Below are 11,708 nucleotides of genomic sequence, written 5' to 3' on the forward strand. Positions count from 1 at the left end.
TTCGGAATTCCGAACGAAGGTGGTGGGCCCCGATAATACAGGCGGTGTGCTCCGGATTCTTCATGGACGTGTCCTGGTCCCAACACGGTGAAGAGGAGTTGACCTGGGATAAAGCAAGCTCTCGAGGTAGGTGGTGCTTCCATGTAAGGTGTGTGCTCCAACACATTGGAGCAGAGAATCTAGTTGGTAGAGAGTGGACGGATGGATAATCGTTTGAGGGGAGGCTCGATGGTCCTTTGTTCGAGGGGAGGATTGTTGGGTATACGACCAAAAGTCCCACATTGACTAGAGGTGGGGAGAATCATGGATATATAAGGATGGAAAAATATCTCCATTGGTATCAGGCCTTTTGGGGTAAGTCCAAAAGCAAATCCATGAGGGCTTAGGCCCAAAGTGGACAATATCATACCATTGTGGAGATATGTGGTGTCCAGAGTCCTTACAGCAACTTCAGTTTGTGTGCATTGATGTCGGTGTGCAAGTTGCTGAGAACTTGCTGAGGTGATTTGTTCAAGTAATCTAGCATCGATGAACTGAATGGGCTTTGAATAATCAGGGATATTTAAGCTGTCGTTATCTTTGACATATCCTAAGCCACGTCGATTTTGATTAATTTGAATTTGTTCCCATGTCTTGATGATGGGTTTGGAAGAAAGTTGAACTAGAACAACTTCAACAATTGAAGCTGGTTGGATGAATGAAGTCGAATAATCAAATATCTCTGGATTGGTCAAAGACTTGGAAGCAACACGCTTCTCTTGCAACTCATTTCTCTGCAGTTGCAACTCCAGTTGAAGGAACTCAATCGTTTCATGTGCATGTTGAATGTGCACTTGAATGTTAGCAAGGGTGGTTTTGCTGATGTGCACCAGGTCACCGGCTGATGATAACATTAAATTGTTAATAATTTGGGATAACTGAATGTGTGTCGCCATGTTGCATTGCTTACTTTGAAGTCACGCTCGCTTGTTGTAGAAGTCGTGCTTGAAAAAATTTCTCACTTGAGTTGATCACTGAAATGACATGCTCACTTGTACTGGTTGTTGATTGCTGATGCTTTTAAACACTTGCTTGAACTGTTGATTGTATGCTCGCTTGATGACGATCACTTTGCTTGAATGAAATGTTATGAATTCTTTAATGAACTTTACACAGGCTCGCTTGTTGTGCGTTGAACTATTGTACTTGATTTGGTTACTTGACACGCTCGCTTGATCTTAGGGTGCTTGCTGTAGACACATGCTTGTTTTGATGCTTACTTGAAGATTAGAGGCCATGCTCGTTTGAACATGATTGTTGGCTTGATTATGTGCTTGAACTTGCTTGATTTTTTTACTGACACTTGTGCTCTCTTGAATGTACTCACCAAATGTGTTGATTTTGAAAAAAGGAAGGGTGTCAAACACTGTCGAAAATGCACCCAAGAGACAAATGACAAGGTAAATCTAGATGACTTAGTTGAAGACTTACTTGACTTAATGTATTCACCTTAACAATTCAAATTAGGGTGTCGGTTACAACCGAGAATTCACCCATACAATTTAGTTAAAAAAATGTTTATCTGCAAGTGATACAAAAAGTGTTGATGATGTTGATGTCATCTTGGCTTGAAATGCTTGATTTTGTAGTGTCCTTAACTTGATTGCTTTGATTACATGATGTGAAATGTGCTTGCTTGGAAGATCATCTTATCAAGTTGATGATGTGACGCTTTGTGCTTGTGTACTTATGTGCATGTAGTTGTTTTAAGCACAATACAAAGAGATAATTTGAACACAAGTCATGCACATTCATTCATTACACATGGTGTACCTAAGATCCCCTTATTCAATTTCGCGTGGATCTAGGACACAAGCACCAGAAAAAAAAAAAAAAATGTCTTTATTAAATTTGAATTACATCAGCCTTCACCTTCACAACATCGTGAATGAAATTCTTCAAACAATGAGAATGCCAAGCTTACAAATGCTTGAAGCAACATGTCTTCAAAAACTGCCTACACTAACTCAATTGCTCTCAAAGTAAAAATATTACTAATAATGACTTTCACCCAAACAAATTCACTTATCGCTCCAAATTTACAAAATACGTGTAACTCCAAAATATAAAAAATAATTTCACCTTATCACTCCAAAAAATCACACCTTATCTCTCCATAATAAAAAAATTTATGCACCTCTCTTCAAAATTACCTTATTTCTCCAAAACACAAAATCAATACACCTTATGAACTAATCCTCTTTCTAAAAGTCAAAACACACTTTAAATTTTTGATAAATTATACCTCTTTGTTGGAGAAGAAGTTGAGTATGGCCGCAACTAAATTTTTAATGCATTTTGTTGGGAAAAGTTGCTCTCTTCCATGCTAGCTCTCTTCCATGCTTTTTCTTCACGCTAGATCTTTTCCCACCTTTCTTCACTCCACGACAACCATTCTGAAGGCTTTCTATAAACACATATATGATCCTTCTTGGCACTTTTACGTAATACAAACCCCTAAAAATATAAACAGTTCCAGAAGGGTCTTCATGAATTAGTTGGTGAAGGTGTTGTTTAGGTGCTCTACTCAGTGGTTTCAGCCAAAACAGATCCTATCTTGGTAGCAATTGGCCAACTTTAGTTTGAAGTCTTTGAGTACCGGATGGCACATGAGTATGGAGTCGAAACCAACCATGAACCACTTGGATTTAGTGTTGCTAGATGGGTTGCAGGAGGTTGGCCAACACTACAGAAGGATGGAAAATTGTATAACTTTGTTACAATAAAGGACATGTGGGAGAGACCTGTGCTTTTATTTCACAATGAGCGGAATATGTCTCAGTTAATGACAGAGAAGTTACTACTTTATGGGCGAGCCATTCAAATTTCCAATCCGCTCCTCGTCATTTGAACTCTCAGGACAAAAATGGAGATGAAACCGAATACAGAACATCCAAAAATAAACGAATGTACAACTTCACTTTAAAAAAAATGAGATAGAAGACCTCTTCAATAAGCCGAAGTCCAAATTCAATGGGGATTTCATGACGAAAAATGGTCCGTAGTTCTCAACAATTCACAATGTCCCTCTGCATACCAGATTCATCCCTCTTCCAATAACATTGTGTCAGTCCCAACTCCTTATACGCATAGCTCCACGACAGCCATAACAGGGAATTCACATAGCTCAAGTAATACAGTGATTTGGGTGTCGCATCCATCAAATCCAACACAAGCACAATGACATAGTGATCACGTCCACTCCGCTGTGATACCACATGAAGAAAAATCACAAAGCGATATAACCATATGCACAACAAATTAACACACAAAAATTAAACTGGCGGAAAAGGCAGAGAGCCATCATGTGGTCTCTCATGCTCATGTAATTCACATTATTCAAAAAAATTAATAATACATTTAAATACATGAGTAATTGGTCCTAAGATAGTGCGTCTATCTTAGACTCACTTGGTTGAGACAATTTCTCAGCTTACACACTAATTTAGGAGAGCTAGTTGGAGAGAATCTCTCATCCAAACTAGACTCCTTAGTTTGAGGAATTCTCATGATTTTATTTATTTAATTTAATAATTGGATTTATTATTGATTTTTAAGAGAGTGAGGCTAACAACCATAAGGCCTCGTAGTCTAGACTAAAAATAGAAAGAGGCAAGTGGGGACAGTCGCTTCCATTCTTTCCTTCAAACAACATAAGAACCCTTCTATCCAGGAAAAATCTCGGCATTCTTGGAAAACGACAGAGAGCTTCATCATTCTTGTTGATTTCACTAGGCAAAGGAAGAAAATTAAGAAACCCAAAACTTGCACAAAACGAGGGGTGTTAGGAGAATGTGAAACATAATAGATAACTTGTACATGCATAGATAACCAATTTTTGCAAACAAGTTATAGGAATTACTTCGAGAAACCCGAGTTCCACGGAACATTGGACATGTAGATTCCAAGAAAATCAAGTTATCGAAAAACAATAAGAGAATTACATGGAACTAGAAGTCCTCTTTGCACCGAACCTTCATTATCTATACAAAACTAGTTTATTGCATAATTATAAGAAAGAACACACAACGTCAAAGAGGAAGAAGACACTCCCAGATCGAGAAATAAGACACTCAATAAAGGAATCTTAACTTGGTATTCTCCATAACTCATATTTGTACATCTACACCTTAGAAAATGGTGTATAACATATAAATTACGCTATGAAAAGTTGAAACCCTGTGCCCATAAGCAGCTTGGAAACCCTCGATTGTGATGAGTCAAATGAATTGCAAGCAGAGCATGGGGGGGGGGGGGGGCGGGGGAGGTAGTTGCCAAGGGCAAGCTTCAATGAATCTGTGCCATCCAACATGTGATCCATCTGTTGAGCCATTGATGCACAACGCATCACGAGGCAGTGGTTGCCAACTGTGGAGTCTCCTGAAAGTTCCAAACTTATAACCGTAACCAACGTTGAAGGCTAGGTGAGCTAGGGTAAGAAGTAAGTTAGTGATGCTAACAATCAACCTAATGATATGGTTCGAAGGTTCATAAATCAAATTAAACCAATAAAAATCTCCACAACGCAAATTAAATATCGCATAAGGCTCTCGTAAATCATAACTTATGATAGTTTGAATATTTTTGTTTTTTTTCTATTATACTATTTAACAAGATTTAGTCTTGGACCTTATGTTCGATTGAATAGAAGTTTTACTAGGAGAGATGTGACACTTGTCATGGGAATAACTGAGAGCCCAAGTCAGTGAAAAGGCAAGTTAGCTCAGGGGTTGGGCAGCTGGAGTGGTTGGCTAGCTCTTGGGGGTCTTGTAGCAGGCGAGGGAGGTCATGAAATTTTTTGTTGGATGATTCCACTTCCTTAGTTGTACCTAAGAGGTTAGTCATATCACAATGACTCCTTGTCACTTATTTACCCCAGTGGACTGATGAACTTGGGTAAGTGTGGGAGGAGAGTGTTACAACAGACTCGCCCCTTGGTGCAACCTATTTTGTGATGTCTCTTCACTTGGTCAAAATTTCTTAGTGCCTCTTGGTCAAATTCCTCCATTTTTATTTATTTGCCTCCTTGCCTTCATAATTTATGTGGTTGACACCCCTTCAATGTTTGACCTGACCCTTTAGGTTCGATTGGACATCCCTTCATGGTTAGGCGTGCCCCCAGGCCGACCTTCCATGGGCGAGTCGGTGCCCCTTGCTGGGTGTGTGCACCCCTGCTTGGGCACTCATCTTAATTTTTCACTCATGTTACTGCCCTACCGGTCACTTCCTTGAGTTGCACGTCACGTTGCATGTTGCCCCAATCCCTCGCTCACTTGCCTCTACTTGTGGTGTTCCTTTCCCGCTACGAAGTTGCATCAACTAGGTGCCCCTTGGTGCGAGCATGCCCATGGGCACGAGTTGACTATGCCTCTGTGTTATGATGCGTGCTACCTCCACGCGCTCTTCGTTATGGTTGGCACTCTCCCTACAACACCCTCCGCTATATCGCAATGTCATTGGGTGGGCACATTCTCGTGTTGTGTCTGCCACTCTATGCCTGACGCAATGCTTGACGCCCTGCCTCCGTATAGGTGCACCCAAGGTACGCACCCATCAACTCGTGTACACTGCCTCTTGTGCCAACATTGGTGCCTCTCCATGTGGGCACATTTGTCACACCTCCGAGTAGGTTTTTTTCCACTCCAAGTGAGCATGGCCCATCATGGGCACCTGTTGGCCTTGTTTCCAACTTGGAGTCCTGACAATATATATCTCACTAAAAAGAGGAATACATGTATAAAAGGGTACTATGTATATGAAGAAACTATGTATTGGTTGTGCCTCCTAAAAGTTACTAGGATATGAAAGGTTGAATCCATAGAGACTAAATAAATTATGATGGATTATATGTGAACATTAGTTATTTTATGTTCTTTATAATCGATATTTCTCGTCCACATTTAATTGTGGAAAATTCCAATGATGAGAACACAATTTGTGGAAAACATAGATAAATATGAAAATGTTAGCATGTATTAAGGGATATTATTGATATAGTGAATGTTTCTTTTGAGCAAATACTAAGTTTCTTTAATTTGAAGTTGTAAGCAATTTTTTTTTCTTCGTTTGGATATAAGGTAGATCTTCTACAACATGGAGTGAAGTTGGATGATGGCTCCACATTCAATATCGATCTTGGACATAAGATGCTTAGAAAGATTGTAAAAAAATAATGCATAGTAGTTTGAATTGAACATGTGTTAAAGCATGATGCTTTTCTACCACATCCAATTTTCCATATATATATATATATGGAAAATACAGAATATTAAATAACTTATCAATCACACAATAGTCTAATTAAAAAATGTTTTAGAAAAAATTATCTCCGACATGTCTTGAAAGATAAACCATTGTAAATATAAAAATTCAAATCGTTAAATATTTTCAAAATTAATAACAAAAAGCTATCATCATTTTATTCATAGATCAATCTTTCCTAATTTATAATTAATTTAATAAAATTAACTAATCATTACCATTAAATTCAAACAATTTTTAACTTATCATTTCCTACATTCCCAAAAATTAAATAAGTAATCTTTCTAATCAAACATTATTAGTCCCTGCTTTTGGCTATAGCAGGGACTATAGCGATTGATTCGACATTGGCCAACATTAATTTAGGTTGAACGACCAATGTATTCAATGTTTTAACCAAGGTTTTAATAAAAATATATTATCAAACAAAATTTTATCTAAACTTTTTGTTTGGACCTCTTATTGTAGGCAAGAATGCATGATTTTTACTATTTTTATTAAAACTTAGGATAACCATCAGGGAATTGAGTTTAAAACATTTATATAAAACTTTCAAGATAACATTAATCTGAAACATTTAATGTGCCATTTTTTTATACATAAAGTTATGAAAATTAACTTTCAGGCATCCACCTATGCTGCATATGGCCTAACCACCTGTTGGGTCCCTACCACTTCAACACTTTCCAATCCCCCCGCCTCAACACCTGTGTTCTTCGCATGTCTTCACTTCATGTGGTAGCTTTACTCTACAACTGAAACGCGTAGACTAGGATACCTATTGGTAAATGAGACGGACAAGCACAAGCTCTCGCCCATGAACATCATAACCATTCTACTACAATGTAGATGCCCATACTAGGAGAGTTGCTGGTAAATGAGACAAATGGCCATCCTATGAGACCTACTGGTAATTCAACAATACCAGCTGCAAAGAGAACCTGCACAATTGTTAATCTTCAACAATACCAGCTGCAAAGAGAACCTGCACAATTGTTAAGTATCTTGTCCACAATTTGTTTATGTTCAATAGTACTAGTTGTAGAGACAACTTGCATAATTGTGAAATATTTAATTTTTTCACATTTGCAATTACCACCTCTATGTAAATCTGCATTTCTAGAAATATGAAACGTTGTGAAATTTTTTGGAGCACATTGCTAGTTTTATTGGAGCTACCTTGGTTTAGGACTTGCTTGTGTGACAACAAATAAATTATTATCCTCCCATCTTTAAACCAGGCTGCCTTCACGTTATGAAAACAGTTACAAATTCCCAATTGCTTTGTTTCTAGGATGAAAATATTCAGAGTTATGCATTACTACAATATCTGGTATTGGTTGAGATTTCATGTTAAAATTTAGTATGACTCATTCCATCTTAAACTGTGTACCTCATGCAATCCCATTGCTAATGGATACTAACGATCTAGTGCAATAGAGTTCTCTCACTTATTAGTAGTTGTCTTCCACCAAGAACTTTCATATGCTTGACTATTTATCTTTCTAATCTACATCAATAAATTGGAATTACAGTCAATTTGATTATGGCTTAATCATAGAATTCTTTACTATAAAATTGATATAATTTAATATCAATTCATATCATTGTTATCATTTATTATGAGTACACATATACATCATAGCATTTATGAGGGATTATTCATCAAATGTGCATATTGCATATAAAATATCCCTGGTGTTGTATAAATGTGCTTGCAACATGTTGTGAACAACATCAATTGTATCATATGTATTAATTATCCTGGATTTTAACGCACATGTTGTTAGTGATATCATACTTGGGTACAATGCATATTTTATAAATTTAGCGTAGAAAATTATTTTTGGTATCCATGTTGTTGGAAGTAATGGAGAAAGCTAAACTTAGATTATTGTTATCATGATGATAGGTTTGAGACTCTAATCTTAGACCTCATATCCTAATATTTAGGGAGTGGTTGAAACCATTTGGTTAGTGTGAAAGCCTATATATTTGAGGCTCATCTGACTCAATGGAACAAGTGGGCTTGTATGAGTGTTTGTACACTCTCTAGGTATCTCACCTGGAGAGCCATTTATTTAATATATTCAGTTTTTATCACATGTCAAATGACACTAAACTTGAAAAGGGTCTTTATTTAGTGATGGTAGAGATACACTGATCTCTCCATTAATTTGACACATGAAAACCTTCAGGACTAATTTGATTCACATATGTAATTCTAGGAATCTAAGTGTGTTTTTTCAGGTGTCTGTGCAGAGGGTATATTGAAATTTAACTATATTTGGATAAAATACGAGAGTAGAACGCTGGTCATTAAGAATCTTGTTTTGAAATTCAACAATATGGAAAATTTTCTCCTTTCTGTTGTTTATGCCAACAATAATCAATAAGCTATTTGCATTCACTGGTTTTGTTCAATTGCAATTAATGGGTTGTGAAATAAGAATAAGGAGGACCTTACCTTTCACCCAGCCCACGCTTTGGAACAGAAAACCATGATTTAGAAAAGGATTTATAGGCTTTGTTTTGTGTATTGGGAAATATCTCTCTTTAATTTTTTTTAACTTTTTCCCTTCTTGCATTCTGGCTTCATATTATCCTCTCCTTTTCTCTTGTAGCGTTGTTGCTTTAGCAAAGGATTTATAGGCTTTGTTTTGTGTATTGGGAAATATCGCTCTTTAATTTTTTATTTTTTTCCCTTTCTGCATTCTGGCTTCATATTATCCTCTCCTCTGTTGGTGTAGTGCTGTTGCTTCCGATCACAAGACATTCATGCAAGGTGTATTGCAGCGTTTCCGACCAGATATGGTTTTCTTACAAGATGTAAAATCAATGGGCTAGTAATGAGGAGAAATAGGAAGAATTTGAACAAGATACTCAGATATACAACAGAGGTCCCTAAAATTGAAAGCATGTATTTGTAGTTTCTAGTTTCTTGGTGCACATACAAATTTGCAATCACACCACGATTTTTCCGACCCGTTAATTTTGTGGATGAAGAAATTAACTGAGTAACCCCAAGTTAATTCTGCATGACTAAACAACACTCAAAAATTTCTAGAATTTGACATGCATGCCATGCTTATCACATTATAGACAAGTGGGCAATATGTGAGCGCACATATTCAACTATTAAGCGTTAGTTATTATTCATATTTAATTGAATAAATTAACCTATAATATAATAATTGATTAATTACCTTATATACTAGACTTTTGAAAATTTGGAACATATAGTACAAGTGGTTGAAAATTTCAAGTGGCTGTACAAAAATTATGGTTTGAAAAATTCATTTTTTTTAATATGCTTCTATTCTTATCATGATGCCAGTAAATTATTGTCTGTTTTCTTGATCCAGCTTGAGAGGTGGATTCACACATCAGTTTTTAATGACAAATGTCAAGTTTTTGAATGATAGCAGTTTACTCAGCTCATGGATACAACAATTCTCATATCCATGCTGTGGCCAACGACCGATGCTTTCTATCTCTCCCATAAAATAATACTCTTACTAATTTATTCAGTCCTTGTTGGGAATCAGAATATGCAACTTAACATAAAAATATAAAATACAACTATTTCATTTTAATTATAAAATTTAAATTTTAATTATAATTTGCATTACAACCATAACAAAATAAAATTAAAATGAAATTCAATCTTGAATATGCATCCAAAAGCAATGGGCCGAAACGTAAAATGACAAACAATACCGAAATCATTTATATTTCTTAAAAAGTATTTTTTTCAGTGGCTCAGTTATGTCGCAGAAATAATTGAATACGGCTTGAAAATAAGATGAACAAAAATAATACTAAATTGATCTTTTCACGTGTCAGCAGAGTCCAAACTGGTCTAAGGCTTTCCCAATTAACATGATTTTTTCAGGCGTGGCTGAATCCCTTCTCGGCAGGGACTTCCGCCACTGCTGTGGCACTTGTTAAATAAGTAATCGTTCCAACCAAATATTAAAACAACAATGGTCATTTTCAAACCATTGTAAACTGTGTTATCATTTTCAAACCATTGTAAACTGAAATACACACAGCAACGTTATGAAAGGTTCCTTAACATCCCTTTAGACATACGGTTTTTCATGGCATGCCATTTTCTTCTTCAGAGGCGCGCCATCAGAAACGTCATTATCATCATCACGACGCAAAACACGAATTCCTTCTGCAGGGAATCTGTATTTAACCACTCCCCACAGTATTAACATCACTCACTCAACACCAAAACATTTCAAAATTCGAAAGCTGGATGTTGAAATCAATAAAGTTTGAACGTACCCACTATAAGCACTGCAGGCTCATCTGTTTTGCGGCCGCCATGACAAGAACCCCATGAGACGACCTCCGTGTTATCTGCTTCCATGGAGGAATACCGGAATGTCTCCTCAAGACCCCTTTTCTTTATTCCTCAAAATCCATGCGTTTAGCAAAATGCAGAGACCAGAAAAGGGCGCTTACCGTTTCCGCTTCAGTCCGCAGGTGCCGAGCCTTTCACCGTCTTCTTCCGTTAATTCCCCGCCATTTGCAGGCGCTTCTCCGTCATCGTCCTGGTCGGACTGTTGCTGGGAACTGCAGAAGCCCGCGAGGAAAGAATCTATGTCAAGGAATTCGTTGGGCTCGATTCCGTTAGCGTCAAATGTATAATTCTCTAGACCGTCATCGCTGAACAAGATTTCGCTGAGAGCAAAGAGATCAGAAACCAGAGATTCAATTGGCGGCTTTGAGGAAATATTTTCTGCTTCACATTTCTCATTTTGCAGATCTTCGTTAAAATAATGAGGCGAAATGGGCAGCCCCAAGTCATCCAAACAAATCTTCGGCGACTGTGGCAAATCTTGGAGCAAAACGTCCCACTGAATCTCCTCGAAAGGACTTGAATCTGCCATTATAGAGACGAGCAAAGACCATAAAATTTGGAGCACACTCGCAGTATGGGAATGGATATATATATATATAGAGTTAACAAATACCTTTCTTGGTGATGAAGCAAAGCCTTTTCCGAGCACAACGTCATTGGGCTAATCAGAGCCCGTTATTACAGTTGTCGTGCCGCGTTGTCCTTTTGCTTCCAATGATAGCAATGTTATCCTGAACCTTACGAAACCTGAGGAATCCAAGGAAGGTAAATAGAAATAAATTTAAGGACCATTAAAGTCGTAGAATGAAAGGAGAACCTTCTTTCCGAAATTTGTTGTTTAATTTTTATTGGCATTTGGACTTATGCATAGTGATCTAAAGCTCATCAGCTTTAATTAATTTGTATTGATATTTGGACTTACACAGAATGGCATAAGCTGTAATTTGTATTGGTATTTGGACTTGCGCATGGTGATCTAAAAGTTTCTAAAGGCCCCCTAGATGATGTTTTGGAAGGAGTAGTCTTTAACGCG

The 11,708-nt window shown here is 37.2% G+C and overlaps 1 protein-coding gene across 1 annotated transcript; it reads right to left on the minus strand.

Annotated features, from left to right (window-relative positions):
* Positions 1 to 10,066: 10,066 nt before the first annotated feature.
* On the minus strand, positions 10,067 to 11,228 carry LOC149154658 (uncharacterized). Its single transcript, XM_089440722.1, has 3 exons — positions 10,774 to 11,228; positions 10,597 to 10,688; positions 10,067 to 10,494 (listed from the first exon to the last, which is right to left on the minus strand). The coding sequence occupies exons 1-3, from the start codon at positions 11,202 to 11,204 to the stop codon at positions 10,424 to 10,426; spliced, it is 594 nt and encodes a 197-aa protein (XP_089296848.1). The 5' UTR covers positions 11,205 to 11,228; the 3' UTR covers positions 10,067 to 10,423.
* Positions 11,229 to 11,708: the final 480 nt, after the last annotated feature.

The sequence above is a fragment of the Pinus tabuliformis genome, chromosome 9, assembly GCF_031772625.1.
Source record: "Pinus tabuliformis cultivar Carrire ecotype Pingquan chromosome 9, CPIR1, whole genome shotgun sequence".
NCBI classification, from domain to species: Eukaryota; Viridiplantae; Streptophyta; class Pinopsida; order Pinales; family Pinaceae; genus Pinus; species Pinus tabuliformis.

What these genes read in the sequence shown, in the direction of transcription:
- LOC149154658 (XM_089440722.1), bottom strand. Translation starts at nt 11,204, where the DNA reads ATGGCAGATTCAAGTCCTTTCGAGGAGATTCAGTGGGACGTTTTGCTC. An exon ending in GGACTGAAGCGGAAACGGTA is followed by an intron (nt 10,689 to 10,773) that starts AGCGCCCTTTTC and finishes GACATTCCGGTA; the next exon opens with TTCCTCCATGGAAGCAGATA. An exon ending in GCCTGCAGTGCTTATAGTGG is followed by an intron (nt 10,495 to 10,596) that starts GTACGTTCAAAC and finishes GGTTAAATACAG; the next exon opens with ATTCCCTGCAGAAGGAATTC.